The sequence below is a fragment of the Pongo pygmaeus genome, chromosome 2, assembly GCF_028885625.2.
Source record: "Pongo pygmaeus isolate AG05252 chromosome 2, NHGRI_mPonPyg2-v2.0_pri, whole genome shotgun sequence".
Lineage (NCBI taxonomy): Eukaryota > Metazoa > Chordata > Mammalia > Primates > Hominidae > Pongo > Pongo pygmaeus.
Genome location: NC_085930.1, coordinates 154,992,838 through 155,017,290, shown reverse-complemented (window position 1 = coordinate 155,017,290; position 24,453 = coordinate 154,992,838). Strand labels below are relative to the sequence as shown.

The window sequence follows — 24,453 nt, the reverse complement described above, 5'->3', positions numbered from 1 at the left end:
TTATAGCCAGCTGCTCCTTTAAAAAATGCCTTAAAACTTCTCTAAAAAATATTAGAAATTTTCATTTATAAGAATCCCCATTTTCTGTTGGGCCTCATTCAAGTTAGCTTTAAATTGAAATATAACAACAGTTATCTGTTCAAAAATTTTGAAATATGACTGTTTTACCTACCTTTTCTAGTGTTGTGGTTTGGTGTTATAAATAATTTAACATATCCAGTTATTTCTACATAGCAGGGTTCCTAATACAGTATGTGGCCGAGAGAATTATATTTTGTAATCTATATTATTAGCAGAACAATGAAATAATATAGATAAATGCAAAAGTGACAAAATTTGTAAATTCAAAGGAACTGTCTCCCATGAAAATTAACAAATGATAAAAAAGCTTTTAAATAATTGAAACTTAAAAATATAAAGCGTTGTTTTTGTCAAATAAATTGATGTATGTAAACTTCATCAGTCTTGTGGTACATCATCATCCAGAATTCATAGGTAGTCAAATACGGGGAAACAAAAGTATGGCCAGAGATGTGGAAGCATAATTCAAGCTTGTAATGTAGATTTTCTTAAAGGATGTAGCGTAAGTTTGCACACAGTAAAAAACCTCATTAGGCAATATTTATTGGGTACCTACCATATGCAGACCTGACTCTATGTACTCCAAACTGGAAGAGAGGAAGTCAAACTATCTTCACAGATCATCTGATTCTGTACCTAGAAACTGCCATAGTCTTTGCCCAAAGGCTTCTAGAACTGATAAACAACTTCAGTAAAGTTTCAGGATACAAAATCAGTGTAAAACAATCAGTAGCATTTCTATACATCAGTAATGGCCAAACCAGGAACCAAATCAGGAATTCAATACCATTCACAATAGCTACAAAAAGAACAAAATATCTAGGAATACAGCTAACTGTGGAGGTGAAAGATTTCTACAATGAGAATTACAAAACACTGCTGAAAGAAATCAGAGATAACATAAAAACATGGAGAAACATTCCATGCCCATGGATAGGAAGAAACAATACCATTAAAATGGCCCTACTGCCCAAAGCAATGTACAGATTCAATGATATTCCTATCAAACTACCAATGTCATTTTTCACAAAATTAGAAAGATATGATTCTGAAATTCATATGGAACAAAATGAGCGCAAATAGCCAAAGCGATCCTAAACAAAAAGAAGAAAGCCAGAGCCGTCACACTATCTGACTTCAAACTGTATTATGAAGCCACAGTAACTAAAACAACATGGTACTAGTACAAAAACAGACATATAGAACAATAGAACAGAAATAAAGCTGTACACTTGCAACCACCTGATTTTTAACAAAGTCAACAATACCAAGCAATGGGGAAAGACTTCCTGTTCAATAAAAGGTGCAGGGATAACTGGCTAGCCATATGCAGAAGACTGTAACTGGACACCTTCCTTTTATCATATACAAAAATCAACTCAAAATGGATTGAAGACTTAAATGTAAGACCTAAAACTATAAAATCCCTAGAAGAAAACCTAGGACATACCATTCTGGACGTAGGCCTTGGCAAATATTTTGTGATTAAGTCTCCAAAAGCAATTGCAACTAAAACAAAAATAGACAAGTGACACCTAATTAAACTAAAGAGCTTTTACAGAGTAAAAGAAACTATCAACAGAGTAAATAGACAACCTACAGAATAGGAGAAAATATTCACAAACTGCACATCTGACAAAGGGCAGATATTCAGAATCTGTAAGGAATTTAAACAAATCAACAAGTGAAAAACAACCCCATTAAAAAATGGGCAAAGGTCATGAATAGACATTTTTTAAAAGAAGACATAAACATGGTCAACAGGCATAAGAAAAGAGGGTCAACATCAGTAATCATCAGAGAAATGCAAATCAAAACCACAATGGTATATTATCTCATAGCAGTCAGAATGGCTATGATTAAAATGTCAGAAAATAAGAGATGTTGGTGAAGTTACAGAGAAAAAGGAATGCTTATATACTGCTGGTGGGAATGTCAATTAGTTCATCCACTATGGAAAGCAGTTTGGAGATTCTAATAGAACTGAAAACAGGACTAGCATTTGACCCAGCAGTCCCATTACTGGGTACATACCAAAAGGAATGTAAATTGTTCTACCAAAAAGATACATACACTTCTATATTCATTGCAGCACAATAGCAACAACATGAAATCAACCTAGTTGCCCATCAGTGATGTACTGGATAAAGAATATATGGTACATATACTCCATGGAATACTGTGCAGCCTTAAAAAAGAAGGGAATCATGTCCTATGTAGCAACATGGATGCAGGAGGCCATCATCCTAAGGGAATTAACACAGGAACAGAAAACCAAATACTGTATCTTCTAACTTATAGTGGGAGCTAAACATTGAGTACACATGGATACAATGAGGAGAACAATAGACACCAATGCCTTCTTGAGGGCAGAAGGTGGGAGGAGGGTAAGGGTTAAAAAACTACCTGTCAGTTACTGTGCTCGTTACATGGATGATGAAGTCATTTGTACACCAAATTCATTGACACGTAATTTAGCCGTGTTACAAACCTGCACTTGTTCACCCCGAACCTAAAATAAAAGTTAAAAAAGGAAAATTAATAACAAAGGACTACACCATTAAAACATGTCTTAAATTTTTTCCTTTATGGAGCTTATCTTCTAGCTGACGCGTCCATCCAATGTAATTCTCTTTAAGGTTCTTACCTCTTTAAAACTGTTTACTCTTTTACTGCTGCGAATTTTCTTCCTCCTGTCCCTCTCCTTTCCCTCTCTCATTGTCCTTACTAGGAGGCTCCCTCTCCACTGTCCCACCTCTTCTGCTCCTCCTCGCTCTCTCTGTTACACAGCAACACCTCCAAGCGACAAAGAGACAGTAGTATTTCCTTTTTGGTCCAGTGACTTTGTTGGGCCGTAGTAGGATGGCAAAGACCCCAACACTCCCTTTCATAAATATGATCTCCCCTTGGGCCACTTTCCAGGGAGGAATGTGATCAGTTCACAATATGTTTTTAAGAATTTTTATTATTATCCCTGCATGCATGCACGTAGAAACGTAAACCTGTACAGACACACATAGGAAATCCACCAAAATTTTAAGAATAGTTATTTTGAGAAAGTTGAATTGAGGGTATAGTCACATTTTTATACTTTTATTTCTTGATTTTCTAAAAATGAAAACATACTTTTGTAATCAGAAATATGTATGTATGTGTATGTACCATTGTAACCATTACACAATTACTATTATTTTTTTTTTTTAGCAATCTAAGTACAGTATTGCAATTCAGTCTGACTCTGAACACCCAGAGTTTGCAACACCACAGGCTTAGGGGCCTACTTCCTAACAAGACTGCCTTCACTTCAGACAGGTTTGAGGATCTCCAGGCCACCCACACTTGTGACCAACTAGCTACAAATTCAGATGTTCCCATCAACCTCTCAGGTATGATCATTTCCTAGAATGACTCACAGAACTCAAGAAAGTGTTCTACTTACGATTAACATTTTATTATAAAGGATAAAAATTGGCTGGGCGCAGTGGCTCATGCCTGTAATCCCAGCACTTTGGGAGGCTGAGGTGGGTGGATCACGAGGTCAGGAGATTGAGACCATCCTGGCTAACATGGTGAAACCCCATCTCTACTAAATATACAAAAAATTAGCTGGGCGTGGTTGTGGGCGCCTGTAGTCCCAGCTACTTGGGAGGCTGAGGCAGGAGAATGGCGTGGACCCTGGAGGCGGAGCTTGCAGTGAGCCAAGATTGCACCACTGCACTCCAGCCTGGGTGACAGAGCGAGACTCCATCTCAAAAATAAATAAATAAATAAATAAATAAGTAAATAAAAATAAAATGATAAAAATCAGGACCAGTCAGTTGTGGAGATCCATGGGGTGAGGCCTAGGAGGGTCATGAACATAAAGCTTTCATGCTTTCTCTCTGTGGCGTTAGGATTCATCACATTCCCAGCACATTGATGTGTTTACCAACCAGGAAGCTAACTAGAGTCAGGTTTTTTATTGGGGTTTCATTACACTGGCATGATTACTTGAATTATTGGCTTCATGGATTGAACTCAGTCTCAAGGCCCCCACCTCCCTGGAGGTCAGGCAAATACGATGTTACTCAAAGCTCCAATTCTCTAATCACATCATGATTCTTTCAGGCATGATCGGCCTCCCTATTATGTTGTCACCTTAGCAAAATCTCAGGTATGGTCCAAGGGCCCACCAAGAAAAACAGAAACACTGCTATTACTTGCAAATTCTAAGAGTTTAGAAGTTGCTTTCCCGGAACCCAGGGCAAAGGCCAGAATAATTCTCTTTTATGCAATACTAAGTTTCATGTAACAACTAAACTTGATTAGCTATCCCTTTCTATGGAGATAGAAGAAAATAATTAATACATCAGACATTTAGGAACATCTAGTAGATACCTCTTTTTAAAGCAAGGTGTATACATTTTCTTAGACCTATTAGCACTTATATTCACCCAGCCTAGATACTAGATATATTAGAGGGTTTATAAAATTTAAACATTTAAAGAATATTTATATTTTTATTTAATTTCTTAAAGACTTTCTTCTAAACAAAATGTTTTATTACTTCTAATCACTTACACATATATTAGCTCAGTTGCATCTTATACCATGAAGTACTATACTAATATAGACATATTCAATTTTTGTAGTACAATATTATGAAAAAAACCTCAGTATTTATGTGCTGATAGAATGAACACTATATTCTTTTAATTTTTGGAATATGTCACTAATATAATCTTAATTTTCTGATCTTTTTAAAGTTTACTACAAGATACATCCATCATCTGAATAGTATAAGTAATGTCACTATCCTGAACTGAAAGCAAATTTTTTAGCCTCTTAAGGTGTACCCTAGCTCATTTGTCTTTCATTTAGCTGCAAATAGGAAAAGCCGTTTGGCAACGTCTCCATTTTTTTTTTCTCCCCACTCCTTCCACTTTGAAATTCATTACAAACAATGCTCATGAAATCCCATTTGCTAGAACATTACTGAATATAGAAGATGGGAATTAGTGGTGTCAGCTCAGAACCCAGAGTCGAATCTTACATATGGATGCTCAGTAATACATGCTGACTTGCTGACTGGCAGACAGCTTTTTAAAAATACTGCTGTTAAACACACACATTTATTCTTGGTCTCTTCATCAGTTAGTGTGTCTTACTAGTGAAATAGTAGTAATAATGCAAGTTTATTGAGGATTTTTTATATGGCAGGTACTGTTTCAAGTGCTATGCAAATGTAATTGTTTTAGTCTTCACAGTATTTCTATGAGGTTGATCCAGCCATCATCATCCGCGTGATTAACAGGATAACCTAAGAACAGACTAGTCATTCAGGATTACACAGCCATCAGAGAAAGACCTGAGATTTGAACCCACACTCTGGACCACTGTCCATACTGTCTGAAGTGTGCCAGAATACACTATTTAATAGTCACACAATCTTCTGCTTTTCTCCAGGTATTCTTAAAGGAAGATTAAGATGGACAAATAATATAATCTCCTATCAGTTACATAATAAACACAAAAGGGATATCATGGTAGCTGGTATAGGACTTTGCAGGAGTGAGCTATTTTTCTTGTCCCTGCTAAGAAGCAGAAGGAATTGTTCATTGACCTGCTTTCTGTTCTCTCCTCTCAGGGTTAAAGGCACTGGAGACAGACAGGGCCCAGAGTTTTAGAATGCATATGCTGCTTCCAAGCCTTGTGCCCAGAGATTCTCACTGCCCAGAGCCTCCCTTGTGGAGAGGCCAGGACAGCTTCCAGTAAATACTCTACTGTAAAGAGCTAATCCTCCTTTTGAGTTTTGTGACTGAATTTCCAAATATCCCTGGTGTGAGTTCTGTAACTTGTGGTTTTATCAAGTTCTGATAGTTTGTCACTGTTTACAGTGATGAAATTGAAAAGCTTGCATATAACACAGCTGTGCTTGTTGGGTGCTGCAGTGATATCCATATAATAGCATATAATAAGATACAGCACTCTTGCTGTAGGATGCAATTTAAGATAACAGGGCTGCCTTGCAAGGCAGCAAACCTCAGTCTCAGCAACCTTGTCCTGTCTAGCCCATGTCTTCTTTCTCTCTTAATTACATTCCAGGCAGCTCAGATTCCCCTGTATGCATATCATGCCCCCAAAATACCAAGGCCTCTGCAATTAACAGCTCTCCAGACTTTGTAATACTAACCTGTTATGGAGACACAGCTCAGTTTTCCAATCTGGTTTCTGACAGATATAAAGCCAAAAATCAATTTTTTCAAGATAGGGCACTTTTTGCTGTTGCTAAGTGATAGGGAAATGTGAAGCAGTTCACTGAATATTAAAGGAGGATTAAGTTAACAACATTCATGCTTCTACTAACTGGAAATTATCCTGCCTTGCACAATATTTTGGCTAAAACTATATTGTAAAATTTTATAAGAAAGGGAATAGAATATAGGGTGGTGAGAAAAAAATACTAGCAGCTCAAAGGAGATGGAAGGTAAACAGACTTTGAGTATCTGAAACTTGTGAGGCAATATGTAGCTAGTTTTCTTTTGTTTAAACTCATTGAGATTAGTTGCTTTGTAATACTTTAAATATTTCTAAAATTTTATTAATTTATTTTTTCAAGTTATCATTCAATTACTTGAATTAGATTTGAACGCTGAATAATGCCTGGCATGGTTGAGAACTGTTATTTTTCTTTACATTGAATTAGTCTCAGACATGCTTGATCATAAGGATCACCTGGAACTGTGTTAAAAGTAAAGATTTCCAGGCCTGGACCCAGAGGTGCTACTTCAGGTTTGGAGTCCAGAATTCTGTATTTTTTCCAAGTTTTATTTTGAAATTAAATATTTAAAAATTAATATTCAAATTTATTTCTGCACTGAGATTCAGCAATTGTTAAAAGTTTGCCACTGTAGATAGCTAGATAGATGATAGGTGGACAGATAGATAGATATAATAATTTGGCCTCTTTTCACTGAGACATTTAATAATCTGTTGTAATTAGTTTCCACTGTGGCTCCTTGATAGTTTGCAATCCGGATAACTTAACATATAATCTAACAACAGACCATTAGTTAGAAGAAGGTCACACTCAACATATAACTGTCAAATGGTTCTTGTTTATTGTGAAATAATGCCATGCATATAAATATGCATATTTAAACATGTACATACCCTTTAAAAACTAATGACAAGACATTAGCCTTGTTCTTATCACCCTAATAGAATTTTAATATTGGCAGGAACTTAGGGTTCCTTGTGGGCCACAGCTAAACAGCCGCCCCTCATCACTTCTTTACACGTAACCCTTTTCTGAAATTTTGTGTTTTTAATTCCCTAGCATTTCTTTAAAGCTTTCCTCTATATATTTATCAGATAAAGTATTTTGTTTAGAACTCCTGCTACTGAACATTCTTACATGGAATCATACTACATGTATTCTCCAGTGATTTGCTTTTTCTGTTGTGTTGTAATTTTGAGATACATCTCTGTCCACGTGCACAGCTGTAATTTGTTTTCACTACAGTATACTATTGTATCATGTGAATGTACCAGAATTTGTTTATTCAGTCTACCATTGATGGACATTAGGCAAGTTTTCATTCCTTTTAATATGAATAGTGTTATCAAGAACATTCTTGTCTATATCCTGTGTACATGTGCAAGAGTCACTTGCAGGTACATAACTGGGAGTGTCTAAAGTTCTAGAAAGCTGTAGTCATTTTCCTTAACAAAAGGGATTACCATCATTAGGGAATATGACTAACTCCTTGAACTCCTTTGACTGGCCCAGAATTGGGTCTGACTTTTTGGTATGCGCCAGAATAAATAAATAAATAAATATATTTATGTTATTTATAATTATTATATATTTGTATTATTTTATATTTAAATATTAATATATTTAAATATAAATGTAAAAATATAATATGTATTAAATGTATATTTAAAACATTTTTACATAATATATATTATATAAAAATAAATATACATGTTTTAAAATATATTTATATATATTTTTTAAGCTTCGAGACACATAGGGCACCGTACAACAAACTCCGGCTCCAGAGGTGAGTGGAGATGGTCTAAGACTGGTTATACTTTCACCCGTCTTGGCAAGACAATCATTTCAGCTGGGAATCTGCACACTGGCTCATACCATGGCAATTTTCATTGAGTCAGCTCAGTGCCCATATTGATGACTCACTCATACGTTGTTTGGATGCTTTTTTGACCTACTCTAACTTGATACTTTTTTACTCCACTTGGACAACGCAAATGACTCTATTCTTATAAACATGATCACATATTGAAAAGTACATAGGCTTAGGATTTAGAAGCACTTGCCTTTAGCAGGGTTGGCCATTTACACATTAGAGAGTTGTTATAATCAGAGATATATGAAAAGCATTGGGCCCTTTGCCTAACACTTGATAAGCATTCAGTAAATTATAGCCTTTGTTGATACTCTTTTTGTTATTTGTCATTACTCAGAACTCAGAAATTAAGATATATTGAAATTCCCTTCTCAAGTAATAGCCTTTTTTTTGCCTGATTGAATTCAGAAAATTTTACCTTCACCCTCATTCCTTGTTTCAAATCTCATCTCAACTTCTAGTCTCCTTCTCTGAGTTATTCTCATGATGTTCCCATACATATTTTTAATTTAAATGTTTAACTTCTTTTAGTCTCTTAAACATAACATGCCCCAGTCTAAACTTTCAATTCTTACCCTCCTCCATCCCCACTATTCCCCCACTATCCGCCTCTCTAGTTTTGTTAATAGGATCACCATCAACTCAGTTACCTTGGGCTATGACTCAGAACCCTCTTCCACTCCTCTCTTTACCTTAGTCCATCAGCGACTCCTGGAGGCCCTGCTTTCAAACCGTATCATGCCTCTGAACACTCCTAACCTGCAGTGTCACCTCTCCCATCTAAGCTGGTGTCAGCTCTCACCTGGATTGCTGCTGCCATCCCTCACTGCTCCCTGCTTCTACTCTTGCTCTCATTGTATGGTGTCGGTCAGATCTGATCACTCCACTGACTGAATCCTCCAGACTTCCCAGTTCCAAATACCAAAAATGCCAAACACCTTGCCATCGCCTTCAGATGAGATCAGACCTTTATCTGCATGTCTTACCTCAGTTCGCTTCACTCACTGTGGTCCAGTCACTCCTAACCACTTTCTCTTTTCCTCCCTTTAGTATCCCAAGCTCACTGCCATCTCTGACCCTTTGCACTAATTTCCTGTCTTCCTAGAACTCTCTTCCCACAATTGTAGTGTGATGTTTATTTTTCATAGTTCAAACAGCTCAAAGGTCACTTCCTGAGACAGGCTTTCCCTGACTCTCCTAGAACTAACCATGTGTGTTTCTCTTAAGCTTGTTACATTGTTTTCCTCGTAACTGTACTATCTAAACTTTAACATTTCTTGACTTTTTACAATCTCATCCTACTACAATATAAACTGCAGCACAGTAGGTGGCAGAGTGTCTGTCTGCTTCATTGCTGTACTCTCAACATCTGTATTAGTGCCTGGTACATAATAGGTGCTCAGTAAGTATTGTTTGAATTAATGAATGGACAAATGTAAGGTAACTGGAGGTTAAAAAAATTACAGAAATCCTTACCTGTGTCACTGAGTAGTAATACTATTTATTATGTATATATTTTAAAGGCATTAACATTTTTTATTTTTCAGGATTAATTGGAATTCTTCAAAATGTCAGGTAAGTTTTTGTGAATAAATTTGAATATGCTTTATTTTCAAATGTGAATTTTGTGATTATTTTCCCTAAAGGGGGACTTTATTTCATTTTGATTTTTTTTTGTTTAACATTTGGCGAATATAAATGCGTGTGTGTGTTTGTGTATATATATGTATGTATATATTTATTATTTATGTATATAGACATTCCTATCATTGTCAGAAAAAGATTAAAAAGGGACTTACAGTGGGGCACATATCTACTGAATAATCTTTGAAGTTTGTGGGGAAAATTAGGTAATAAAAAAAAGCAAGATTAGGAAAGCAGTTCTGCAAAGAGAGGTTGTAGTAATAAAGAGCCTGTGGCAAGGTCCTGCCTTGGTAGAGGAGGGTGAAAGTAGGCCTTGTATTTTCTAGTAATTTACATAAAGAGAGAAAAGCCACATTTATGGGATTTTTGTTTGCTAGGAGATAAAAGTCAACTGGTTGTTTAGGAAAGTCAGCTTTTTTTTTGTAGTAAGTCCGGAGAGAAATTAGTCTCTAATCTCAATAAGAAGACAAGGTACAACATCATGAGACTGACTTCAGTACCTGCCCTGCAGCAATTACTGTGACCTAGATTGCTTTTAGAAATAATACAGTGAAAATGTGAGTCACTGGAGATGTAGACTAAACTATTGCTAATTCAGTTATGTGTGACACCACTGTTTATTAAACCATGATGTATTTATGGTGTTATGTTGTGAATCTTTTTAGACAGCACTTTCCAAAAATAATTAGGAAAAGAATCAACTTCACTCTATAAATGCTGTTGTTCTCCATATTATGTAATGGGAAGAATAATTTTTGCTATTATGTCAGGAATTTACTTTGTAGGTAAGAGTTAGCATCGGGGCAGTTGAACCACTAGTATGAAAGCTCATTGCTTTGATCACAAGCACAATGTAATTGTTTAGTTCTATTTTTAAATCTATGTTCAGTTTGAAAATTCATGAAATTTATTAATAGGTAGTGTCTAATATATGATGAATTCTTTTTATAAGAAATATAGGAGTGTGTTTTCCAGTTGATTGTACTACTTGATGCATTCCAATAAGAAAGAAAAAAGAATACATTTTGTCATTATATTATTGTTTCCTTTGTAAGTCATGTTCCCTCTTTTCCCCTGAAGATGTGGTACCCACAGCCCCTGAACAGCCTGCAGGTGAAATGGAAAATCAAACAAAACCACCAGATCCAAGGCCTGATGCTCCTCCTGAATACAATTCTCATTTTTTACCAGGTGGGTTAAATATTCATAAAAGATATTCTCCTTTCCTAAAAACCATACTAATAATTAAAATTGCTTTTTAAGTTAACAAATTAATTGACTGATTTAATAAGTAAATAAATATTGGATGCCGATAGGGTGCCACATAGTTTACTATATGTCAGTTAGAATATATTCCTGTAGCCATAGGATTTACAGGCTTTTAAATGGAAATTGTGCAAATATTGATGACATTCTCTCCATTCTATATGGGGATATGAAGAGAGTGTTGTAAGGACACAGAAGACAGTATTTGACATTGCCAGGGATTTGAGGAAAGCCCTGACTAAGGAGGTCAAGTTTTGCTGTCATGATAAAAATTTCACAAGCAAGGAAAAGAGGGAAAGGACTGTCCTTAGCAGAAAGAATCATATGTCCATAAGTACAGGGTCATGAAAATCTGGTGTGAGGCATGCATGAGACACATGGCAGATGTGCAGAGAAATGGAAGTGAATGGCCATGGGTGCTGATTAAGGAGCTTATCTTTCTGGCAAATATTTTTGTAAGTCTGAGTGCACTACTGGTGATGTCTTGGGAGAATGAATACTTATACAGTGCTAGTGTGAATTTGAGATATTATGATTGTTAGAAAACAATTTGGCCAAGTTTAAAATTTTAAAAATTAAAAATGCCCTTACTTTTGGCCAAGGAAATAGTTTCAGTTAGTATTGTCTTTAAACACATTGTAATGACTTACATAATGATGTAGACACTGTAGTAATATTTCTTTAAAATTTATATTTAAGTGTATATTTAGAAGTAGAAACCATTGCATTATGCTCTGAAGGGGGAAAAGAAACCCTGATATGTACAAGATAATGGCACAAGTTTTTTTTTTTTTTTTTTTTTTTGAGATGGAGTTTCAGTCTTGTTGCCCAGGCTGGAGTGCAGTGGTGCGATCTTGGCTCACCACAACCTCCACCTCCCAGGTTCAAGTGATTCTCCTGCATCAGCCTTCGGAGTAGCTGGGATCACAGGCATGCACCACCATGCCCGGCTAATTTTTGTTTTTTTATTTTTTATTTTTATTTTTTTCAGTAGAGACAGGGTTTTTCTATGTTGGTCAGGCTGGTCTCGAAGTCCCGACCTCAGGTGATCCACCCGCCTCAGCCTCCCAAAGTGCTGGAATTACAGGTGTGAGCCACCGTGCCCGGCCAAAGGTTTTTTTTTGGCTCTAGGCATATGATCCATGCAGCTCAGGTGGCTTCTGCACCTACAGTGTTTTCTGAAAGCATCAGGATTTCCTTTCTTCTCTTTTCCTAATGTGTATATGTGTTATGAGGATAAAATGCATTATAACATACTGCATTAATAGTGCCACCTTTCCTAAATCCGAGGTATTAAAAATTAAATTATTAAATTCTAATCATGCTTTATCTATAGTTTCTCTATATGTCACTTCAGTGACTTCTAACATGATATACAAGATCTATCTTATATTTACCAATTACTCTATATCTGAAAACCTAGATCCTACTAGAACAGAAACTTCACCATTTCTGAGAAAAACCTTTATACATCATGTTCTCATCTGATAAAGCTTATATCTATTCTTCTCTATATTAATAATTTAGCAAGAGAGTAGGCTACATCCTTCAAATTAAATGACAAGATAAATTGTAAAAATATTATAGTGCAGACCACACAACTAATGAATTTTCAGTTATAAAATATAGCAAAATTTCGCTCTGATCGCCACCTGGTGGCTGGACTGTAAACTTATGAAGACTGACAAAAATTGTCGCTGTGAGTCAAATTAAGAATCTTGAAATCTGTACTTGCATTATGTAGTGTTAATGAATTTATCCAAATTTCTTTACATAATTTCAATTTGCATTATAGTGTTGGATATGTGTTCCCACAAAAAATAATTTTATCCACTATTCTTGTTGAAGAGAATAGTTAATAAAGAAACCTTTGTTATATTTAGTATATTTAAAGACAAAATGGCATGATTTCCTGATGTTCAAAATAACTAAGAAAACTCAAATCCTATCAGGCAGTGTTTCTTACACCAGTATTGGTAGGACAACGCTCCATAACAGAGGTCTTTATTTACATAAGTCTGAGATGCTATAGTTACACAAAATTAAACATATTTTGTTTTGTTTTGCTTTGTTTTCCTGCGGAAGCAATCAGAACTCTTATGAAAACTTCAAAGCTTAGAAGAAAGTATAATATACCAATTTCCCACATATAATTTGATCATATGTTTCCTTCTTTTATCTCTGGATAATACATACTTATAACAAAAATCGTTCAATTACATAAATATGTATTTAATTTTAAAATAAATATAAATTTAATTTTAAAAAATATAATCTCTATATGAATGGCCTCAAAATCTAAATGGCAATCTTTTTCTGATTTATTGATCTTCAAGTTTTATAACATGAGGTGCTTTTATATTAAAAGTACATGGTAAATTAACCATTAACTCATTGAAGTGATATAATGATTAATATTCTTAAGATAATTCATACGATTTTTAGTTACATTGTTATTTTTAATAATAGCTAAAAAAAGAAGGTATGGATATCTGATTTCTAGTCCAATTTGGGTACTCTTAAATACAATTCTTAAAGGAATTAAAGTATATTCTTCATGACAAACTTAAATACATACTTTCCTTCACTTTTTTACAAATACATTGTAGTTTTTTTCTCACTTAACTCTCATTTGACATTGCTTCCTGTTACCATTATTTTCCTTTTAGTCCACTTACTCTCAGTTTCTATCAAAAACTGTGTCCCTACTCTTAAAAACTGCTGTTTTCAGAATTATTTGGTCTACTCCCCTGGTTTTCCCTGCCCTTCCCCGTCTCCTTCTCTCTCCTCTCCCAGTCACCCTTCCTTTTACACACTCTTCTAAGTGATCTTGTTAATACTGAAGGTTTCCTTTCCTTCATCACTTATGAAATACATATCCACAGATCATGTCAGTCTGATAGTCTCTAAACTTGCACTTCCAACCACCTCTAGACTGCTTCTCATGAAAGACCACTGAATGTCAAACTCAGTGATCACCAGCCCAACTTTGTTATCTTGCTTCTAAACTCTATTTTCTTTCTCCATTCTTCCCATACACTAGAGGCCTGTAGGATCCCAAGCCAGAAACTTGAGAATCTTTTCTCATATCCAGTCCACTTCAAAGTCAATGTTGTATCTTAAATGTCAATTACCATTTCTCTACTCTCTGCTCCTTTCACCAAAATCAGCCTTCCTTGCCTTCTAGCCAGACCCTTGCAAGTACTTCCTGCCTAATCTGACCTCATATATAGAGAATTCTAAATGTAAAATGAATCAGTTTACTTTCCATTTGATTGTCATAAAGTTCAAGGTCTTTCATAATCTTCACTCCATCCTATCTTTCTAGCCTTGTCTGCTAAATCTCCACACACAGCAGTTCGTCCTGCAGTAGTGAGCCTCCTCTATGCACCTGCTTGTTCTTGTCCATTTGCCTGTAAAACCTTTCCCCATCATGGAGATGCTGGCTAGGTCTAGTGTGTTAGCACCTATATCGTAGTATACCTTCTCTGCATAGGTTAGGTACAGCTCCTGTCCAATCCCTTAACACACTATGCATCTACCTATGATTATGTCAATTACTTGCTTCGTGACAGCCATTCACCTTTTCTTATACATCTTTGTACCCTCCACAGAATTTGCTGCCCTTGGAGACAGGCATGCATTTGTATGTCTTTCTGTCTTATATTTCTAGCAGCAAGCACAGAAGCTGGTCCTTGAAATGGGCTTGAGGAATATTTCATAGATAAAAGAATCTTTGATTTATCTCGTGGCCTAGTTTTCAGATAGTATTAGGAGAATTTCATGATTCATGACTATTATGAGTGGCATTTTTATGAGTAACCGAAATGTCTTAGACTTCATCACCTTCAAAGGTGACTGGCTTTCACAGTATTGGTTGACCCCAGACTACTGCATTGTCCCATGATGTCCCATGGAGGTGAAAAGGTAGAACTTAAAGACTTAAAAATAGCTGCTAGCTAGAGATGCCAATCCAGTGTATAGGCCCAAAGCCCTCCATAGAATCACACCTGGGGTGCTCTTCTTCCTTGCCTCTGAGCTAGGGGGAGTATTAGCATGTTGTATTTAAGGACGTTTCTGCAGTCAGAATGCTGGAATTCTAATTCTACTCCTGATACGTCAGCTAATGACTTTCACCAAGTTACTTAACCTCCTTATGCCTCAGTTTTCTTCTCTATAAATTAAGGATAATAATAGTATCTACTATATAGGGTTGATGTAAAGATTACAAGATTTAGTACTTGTAACATTGTTAGAGTAAGGGCTGGAATATGATGAGAGCTCAATAAGTTTTAGGTATTATCTTTCTTTCTTTTTTTTTTTTTTTTTAAATCAACATAGCTTTCTCTAACAGGACTTTCTTCCAGATCTGGGTGGTATCCAGGATCCAGTTATTTGGGGGCTCTGAGAGAGACCACAATCTCCACCTTATCACATTTAAGTGAATTTTTCATTATACAAGAGTGACCTTTTCAAAAACTGGCTGCCTATGGGACTGTCTACATTTTTGTTTGTTTTTTTGTTTTTGAGACAGAATGTTGCTCTGTTGCCCAGGCTGGGTACAGTGGTGCAATCTCGGCTCACTGTAACCTCCGCCTCCCGGGTTCTAAATGATTCTCCTGCATCAGCCTTCAGAGTAGCTGGGATTACAGGCTTGCACCACCACGCCCGGATAATTTTGTATTTTCAGTAGAGACAGGGTTTCACCATGTTGGCTAAGCTGGTCTCAAACTCCTGATCTCAGGTGATCCACTCGCCTCGGCCTCCTAAAATGCTGGGATTACAGGCGTGAGCCACAGCGCCCAGCCGGGACTGTCTACATTTTTCGGGAGATGTCAGTCCCTTCCCTACAAAGCTATGTGGCATTGCTCTTTGATTACAAAAGACAGAAAATTCTCTAGTCCTGTAGACCTACAGTTCCCAAAACTGAGTTTACTTAGGGAGACACAACACCATTTGTGGAGCTTTAACAACACAGCCCAAATTGGGCTTCTACTGTTCTAGCCTTATTCATTTTTGCACACTTATCTGGACATGAGGTGAATCTCAGCTTCTAACATCTTTCAGCTGTCATCTGAACTGAAAATCCAACAATTTTTGGGCAGATAAACAAAAAAACACATATACATACATATACACACATTACAAGGAAAAGCAGTAATTTTCAGAAAGAAACTACAGTTTAACCTATATTTAGGTAAAAATTATTTTTTTCTTCAAGGGAAATCTACAGAGAAAAATCTCCAACCATAGTAAAAACAAGAATGTATATGATTATACATTGCAGTGTTGCAACATTGATTCCATCTTTTTCATTTCAGAATAGAATCTTTGCTGTCCTTATATTAGTTAAATAAAAGGATCTCTAAATCATTGGCTTTCAAATATTCTTGATGATAATCTAATATAACACATAGTGAACAATACATACATATATATTCAATATATTTATATATAAGTAACATGAGTTTCACCAGACAATACTGAATGTAAAGTGAGTATATAGTATACTAATAATACAGTTTCGTATTTTCTATTTTATTCTTCTCTAGTTGACTATATTTTCAAAAATTAATATTTGAATTATTAAATTGATTTTAATACTCTATGAATATATCTTCAGTTTGTAAAATGCTCTATCAAAACAGAGTTTCTCAGACTTAGTAGTTGATAAGAATTGATGAAATATCAGACAAAATATACTTTGAGGAAAAAATTATTACTAGAGATGATGGTCATTTTATAATAATAAAAATGTCAGTCATCAAGAAGACAGAACGAGTATATTCATACATACATATAAAAACAATGCTCCAAAATATGCGAAGTAAAACTGGTAGAATTGAAGGGTGAAATAGATAATACAATAAATAATAGTTGGAGACTATTATACCTCACTTACAATAATAGATAGAACAACTAGGCAGAAGATCAAAAAGGAAAGATCTGAACAACACTATAAACCAAACTGGGCACAACAGACAATCTAGACATAATAGCATAATAGAATGCTCTACCCAACAACAGCATAATACACATTCTTCTTGAAACATATGGCATTCTACAGTATTGTGGTTAGGTCATGAAACAAGTCTCAACAAATTTAAAACAATTAAAATCATGTAGAGTATATTCTTCTACCCTGGTGGTAGAAGAATACTTTTAAATGACAGTAGAGGCAAAAAAAGTCACACACAGGGAAATTAGAACATACTTTGAGATGAATGAAAACGAAACACAGTATACCAAAACATATGAGATATAGCTAAAGAAGTGCTTAGAGGAAAATTTATAGCTATAAACACCTCCATTTAAAAAAAAGGAAGATATCAAATCAGTAATCAAACTTTCCACCTTAAGGGAAAACCAAGCCAAGAGGTAGGAAATAATAAAGATTAGAGCAGAAATAAATGAAATAGAAAAAAGAACAATAAACAAAATCAACAAAACTAAAAATTTGTTCTTTGAGAGGATCAACAAAATTAAGAAAACTTAAGTCAGACTAACCAAAAATAAAAATAAAAATAAAACACCTCAAATTAATAAAATCAGGAATGAAAGTGAGGCTTTTACCATAGAGAAATTGAAAAGTATCTTAAGGGAATAATATGAACAATTGTGTGTACAATTTATTGTATGCCAATAGGAAACCTAGACGAATGGACAAGTTCCTAGAAAGATACAAACAACTGAAATTGACTCAAGAAGAAACAGAAACCTTAACAGACTTATATAACAAGTAAAGAGATTAAATTAGTCATGTAAAACTTTTCCACAAAATAAAGCTAGGGCCTAAATGGCTTCAATAGTGAATTTTGGCTGGGTGCTGTGGCTCACGCCTGTAATCCCAGCACTTTGGGAATCCGAGGCAGATGGATCACCTGAGGTCAGGAATTTGAGACCAGCCTGACCAACATGGCGAAATCCCATCTCTACTAAAAATACAAAAATTAGCTGACAGGTGCCTGTAATCCCAGCTACTTGGGAGGCTGAGACAGGAGAATGGCTTGATCCCGGGATGCAGAAGTTGCAGTAAGCAAAGATCACACCACTGTACTCCAGCCTGGGTGACAGTTGAGACTACATCACAAAAAAAAAGAGGAAATTTTACTAAATGCTGCATAAAGGTTTTAATACCAGTCATTTACAATGTCTTCCATAGAAATGAAAGAATAGTGAATTCTTCCTAGCTAATTCTAGAGGCCAGTATTACCCAATTAGCAAAATCTGACATAGATATTACAAGAAAAGAAAACTAAAGATCATATCCCCAATAAATATAGAATCAGCCTTTCTCAACAAATTACTAGCAAACCAGATTTAGGAACATAAAAAAGGATTAGACACCATGACCAAATGGGATTTATCCCACAGATGAAAGATTGGTTTATCACATTAAATATCATATTAAAACACATCAATGTATGTACTATATTAATAAAATATAGTACAAACACCACATGACCACATCAGTAAGCACAGAAATCACACTTGACAAAATACAGCATCCTCCATGATAAAAACACTTAAGAAACTAGAAATAGGAGGAACTCCCTCAATCTGATAAAAGAGTACCTACGAAAAACCCACACCAAACATTAAATTTAGGAGTAAAGACTGAAACCGTTCATTTCATCTAAGATCAAGAATGAGACAGGGTATCTTTCTTGCCACTTCTATTCAGCATTGTACTGGAAGTTCTAGCCAGAGCAATTAGTCAAGAAAAAGAAAGAAAATACATCCAGATTGAAAGAAAGGAACAAAACCATCTCCATTAGCAGAAGACATGATCCTATATATGTAAAAAGTCTAAGTTGGGTGCAGTGGTACACTCCTGTACTCCTGTAGTCCCAGTTACTTGGAGGCTAGGATAGAAGGATCGATTGAGTCCAGGGATTTGAGACTGCAGTGAACTATGATCATACTACAGCACTTCAGCCTGGATGGCAGACTGAGACCCTGTCTAAAAAAAAAAAAACCCAAAAAACAAAAAGCAAAAAAAAACCCCATATATACCCACAAACAGCGCAATAAATAAGTTCAGCAGTGTGTTAGGATATAAGATCATAATACAGAAATCCAAAAGTATTTCTATATATTAACAATGAACAATGTAAAAATAAATTAAAATTATAGTTCCACATACAATAACATTAAAAATAACATACCCAGAAGTAACTTTAATAAAAGGAGTAAAATATGTTTCATATTGAAAACTATAAAACATTGTTGAAAGAAATTGAAGAAGACTACGTAAGTGGAAAGGCATTTTACAGATTTGAAAAGTAAATATTGTTAAATGGAAATGCTCCTTAAATTGATCTACAGATTCAACACAATTCTTATCATTGTGGAATTTTTTAAATTGACAGGCTATTCCTCAAATACATATGGAAATGTAAAGGATTCAGAATAGCCTAAACAATCTTGAAAAAAAAATTGGAGGACTCACAATTCCCAATTTCCAATTTACTATAAAACTACAGAAGTCAATACCACAGTACTGGCATAAAGGTAGACATATAGACCAATGAGATAGAATTGAGAGTCTAAGAAATAAACCCAAACATCTGTGGCCAACTGATTTTTGACAAGCATGTCAAAATAATTCAATAGGGAAAGAATACTCTTTTCAACAAAGGATCTGAGACAAATGAATACCAACATACAAAAGAATGATTTGAAACTGTCTCACGCTAAACACAAAAACTCTAAATGAATCAAAGATCTATGTGTTTGAAAGACCTGTGTCTAAGAGTGAAAACTATAAAACTTTTACAAGATATAGATGTAAGTATTTATGTCCTTGGATTAGGCAATAGTTTCTTAGGTATGATATGACACTCTAAAGCACAAACAACCAACAAAAAATGAATTTGACTTCATAACAATTAAAAAGTTTTGTATATCTAAGGACACTATCAAAGAGAAAAGACAACCTAAAAAATGAGAGAAAACACTTGCAAACTATCTGGCAAGAGACTTTTATCTTGAATATATAAAGAACATTTACAATGCAACAATAAAAAAAAATGATTCAGTTTTAAAGTAGACAAAAGATTTAATAGATAGTTCTCCAAAGGAGATGTACAAATGGCAAATAAGCACATGAAAAGATGCTGAACATCATTAGTAATCAGAAAAATGCAAATAAAAATCACAATAAGATACAACTTCATACCCACTAAGATGACTAAAATAAAAACAGACAATAACAAGTATTGGTGGAGGATGTGGAGAAAGTAGAACTCTCATATTTGCAAGTGGACGTGAAATTGTAAAGCCACTTTGGAAAACAGTTTGGCAGTTAATAATGGAGTTACCAAATATTTCAGCTAATTTCACTCTTAGCTAGAGAACTGAAAACGTATGTCCACACTAAAGCTTGTACATGGAGGATCACAGCAGTGTTATTTATAATAGCCCAGAGTGAAAACAACCTAAATGTCCATTGACTGATTAAAGGATACCTAAAATGTGATATATCCACACAATAGAATGCTACTCAGCCATAAAATGGAATTGGGTACTTATATGTGCTACAACATGGATGAACCTTGAAAACATGCTAAGTGTAAAAAAAAAACAGACATAAAGGCCTATCGTATGTTTTCATTTACATGAAAAGTGTAGATTAGGCAAATCCACAGATAGTAGTGGTTTTCAGGGACTATGGGGAAGAGGAGATGGAAATTGCTGCTAATGGGTATGGGTGTTCTTTCTGGTATGATGAAAATTCTGGGTTTAGGTAGCAGTGATGGTTGCACAACTTTGAGAATATACTTAAAACCACTGAATTGTACATTTTAAAAAAGGATCAATGAAATAAAATGTTTTGTTAATCTCAAGTTTTGCCGTAGAGATCCTGTTGGAATAGATTGGCATGAGGCTCAGAATCTGGAATTTTACTAAGAACTCCAGATTATTTTGAAGGACTTGGTATATTGAGCCACAATTTAAGAAACAATATGTTGAGGTGATTTTTTTCTCTAAATTTAAACATCTGCCTTTGAAAATCTGAAAAATCTAGTTCCATTTTTAAAAATTGCTTTCATGTCTTGTCACCAAGGCTTCAGATTTTACAGTTCAAGTCTTAGCTGGTATTCCCTGCTCATAAAAAGTTGTTTTTATTTAATTTAAACTAAAATAGATCCACAGTTGGACCCCTATATTTGTGAATTCTTCATTCATGGATTCAAAAAAGTGTGGATTAAAAATATTTTAAAAGCACAATTAAAAATGACAATAAAAATTATACAATAGAAATAACACAAAAACAATTTATATTAGCATTTACATTGTATTAGCTATTGTAAGTAATCTAGACATCATTTAAAGTATATGGGAGGCTGTGAGTAGGTTACATGCAAATACTACACCATTTTATATAAGGGACTTAAGCATTTGTAGGTTTTGGTATTTGAGGGAGTCCTGGAACCAATCCTTTATGAATATCAAGGGGCGACTATACTGAAATCTTAACATAAAATATCTTGACTTACATAATTTATTTTGTTTTCAACCACAGGACATTATTCCTCAAATTCTCTATTAAAGAAGAAAAACCTTTCTTTATGTGAGCCTGGCCTTCCTGACAGTTCAGACAACATCACTTGTGGGCTGCTTGTGGCTCTACTACTCACAGGATTTCAGTTAGAGCTACAAGACCTTAGCAATAAATTAGGGTCTGTTGCATATTTCTGGGCAGACAACCAAGACCCACTTATTTATAAATTTTAATTAATTAATCTTAAAACCTTGGAAAGTGAAACAAAAATAAATTAGTAATGATCAAAGTTATTCAAAAAATTCCTGGTAACCAGACCTAGATAGATATGCGGTAATGGCATTCTCATACTTATTGTTGGCAATTCTTTGAATTTAAAAAAATCATAGTGAAATGCAAAGTTACCACTGCTTATCTTAAGAGACCTTGATAAAAAAATTCCTAAAGTCAAACATTAGCTGTTGTGTACTTATTCATTTTTATGAGTACTCTTTTTTAAAAATATTTTATTTCCATAGGTTTTTGGGGAACAGGTTGTATTTGGTTATATGAGTAAGTTCTTTAGTGGTGATTTGTGAGATTCTGGTGCACCCACCACCCAAGCAGTATACACTGAACCCAATTTGTAGCCTTTTATCCCTCACCCCCTTCCCATCATTACCCCTGAGCCCCCAAAGTCCATTCCATTGTATCATTTCTATGCCTTTGCATCCTCATAGCTTAGCTCCCACTTACGTGAGAACATACGATGTTTGGTTTTCCATTCCTGAATTACTTTCCTTAGAATAATAGTCTCCAATCGCATCCAGGTTGCTGTGAATGCCATTAATTCATTCCTTTTTATGGCGGAGTAGTATTTCATCATACTACTATATATGTATATATATGTAATCTCACATTTTTCTTTATCCACTCGTTGACTGATGTGCATTTGGGCTAGTTCCATATTATAGCAGTGAATTGTGCTGCTATAAACATGCATATGCAAGCATCTTTTTTTGACTTTTTTTCCCCTGGATAAATATCCCACTAGTGGGATTGCTGGATCAAATGGTAGTTCTACTTTTAGTTCTTTAAGGAATCTCCACACTGTTTTCCATAGTGGTTATACTAGTTTACATTCCCACCAGCAGTGTAGAAGGGTTCCCTGTTCACCGCATCCATGTCAACATCTGTTATTTTTTGAGTTTTTGATTATGGCCATTCTTGCAGGAATAAGGTGTTATTACATAGTGGTTTTGATTTACATTTCTCTGATCATTAGTGATGCTGAGTATTTTTTCATATGTTTATTGGCCATTTGTGTATCTTCTTTTGAGAATTGTCTATTCATGTCCTTATCCCACTTTTTGATGGGATTGTTTGTGTTTTCTTGCTAATTTGTTTGAGTTCATTACAGATTCTGGATATTAGTCCTTTGTCAGATGTATAGATTGTGAAGATTTTCTCCCACTTTGGGTTGTCTGTTTACTCTGCTGACTGTTCTTTTTGCTGTGCAAAAGCTCTTTAGTTTAATTAAGTCCCACCTATTTATCATTGCTTTTGTTGCATTTGCTTTTGGGTTTTTGGTCATGAAGTCTTTGCCTAAGCCAATATCTAGAAGGGTTTTTCTGATATTATCTTCTAGAATTTTTATAGTTTCAGGTCTTAGATTTAAGTCCTTGATCCATCTTGCATTGATTTTTTTATAAGGTGAGAGATGAGCATCCAGTTTCATTCTCATACATGTGGCTAGCCAATTATCCCAGTACCATTTGTTGAATAGGGTGTCCTTTCCCCACTTTGTGTTTCGTTTGCTTTGTCAAAGATCAGTTGGCTGTATTTGGGTTTATTTTTTGGTTCCCTATTCTGTTCCATTGGTCTATGTGCCTATTTTTATACCAGTACCATCTTGTTTTGGTGACTATGTCCTTATAGTATCATTTGAAATCAAGTAATGTGATGCCTCCCCATTTGTTCTTTTCACTTGCTTAGTTTTGCTTTGGCTATGCAGGCTCTTTTTTGGTTGCATATGAATTTTAGGATTGTTTTTTCTAGTTCTGTGAAGAATGGTGATAGTATTTTGATGGGAATTGCATTGAATGTGTAGACTGTGCTCTTAAAGCATGATAAAATCTTGTATCCATTTAAGGAAATCTAGGTTCCTTGATGGACTTATAATGACAAAGATAATTCATCAGATCTCTGATTGAAGGTGGAATAGGGAGAAATGATAGAGGGATAAGTGCTGTGGGCTGAATGTTTATATCCCTCCCAAATTCACATATTGAAGCCCCATTTCCCAATGTGATGTTACTTGGAAGTGGGGCCTTTCAGAGAAAATTAAATCAAAAGAGTGGAGCCCTCATGATGGCACTCATACCGTATAAGAGGAGACATGAGAGGGATTCTCTCTTTCTGTCTCTCTCTCTCCCCCTTCACTCTGTGAGCATATAGCAAGAAGGTGAACATCTGCAAACCAGGAAAGGCTCTTACCAGGTTTGACCATGCTAACATTTATCTTTGAACTTCCCAGCCTCCAGAACTATAAGAAAGAAATGCTTGTTGTTTAAGCCACTCCGTTTGTGGTATTTTGTTATAGCAGCACAACTACTAAGAAAATAACTTTAAGAAATTGAATCTAAAAGAGGTCAGGATTGGTGACCAGTCTGAGAACTCGATAATGAAGATATGTACAAGTGATTGGATCAAGGCAACCTAAAATATTCATTAAAAGCACTCCTTTGAAATAAAGTAGACATTATTTATGTAACCATAAACAATAACAATAGACATAATAACAAAAATTTGCAGGAGTAATTATATGTTAGTAATTATACG

The 24,453-nt window shown here is 35.1% G+C and overlaps 1 protein-coding gene across 23 annotated transcripts in view; it reads left to right on the top strand.

Annotated features, from left to right (window-relative positions):
- PLSCR4 (phospholipid scramblase 4) overlaps positions 1–24,453 on the top strand; it is a 56,853-nt gene that overhangs the window by 17,614 nt on the left and 14,786 nt on the right. For 9 of the 23 annotated variants that reach the window (XM_063662315.1, XM_063662299.1, XM_063662304.1 and 6 more), the window contains 4 exons: positions 3,390–3,467; positions 8,085–8,129; positions 9,764–9,791; positions 10,941–11,051. In XM_063662315.1, the coding sequence (XP_063518385.1) occupies positions 9,785–9,791; positions 10,941–11,051 (118 nt within the window). In that variant the 5' untranslated portion in view covers positions 3,390–3,467; positions 8,085–8,129; positions 9,764–9,784. Of the gene's footprint in view, positions 1–3,389; positions 3,468–5,744; positions 5,832–5,882; positions 5,902–8,084; positions 8,130–9,763; positions 9,792–10,940; positions 11,052–24,453 lie in introns of those variants that run through there. The other 14 variants (XM_054482810.2, XM_063662313.1, XM_063662311.1 and 11 more) reach the window with 6 other exon arrangements.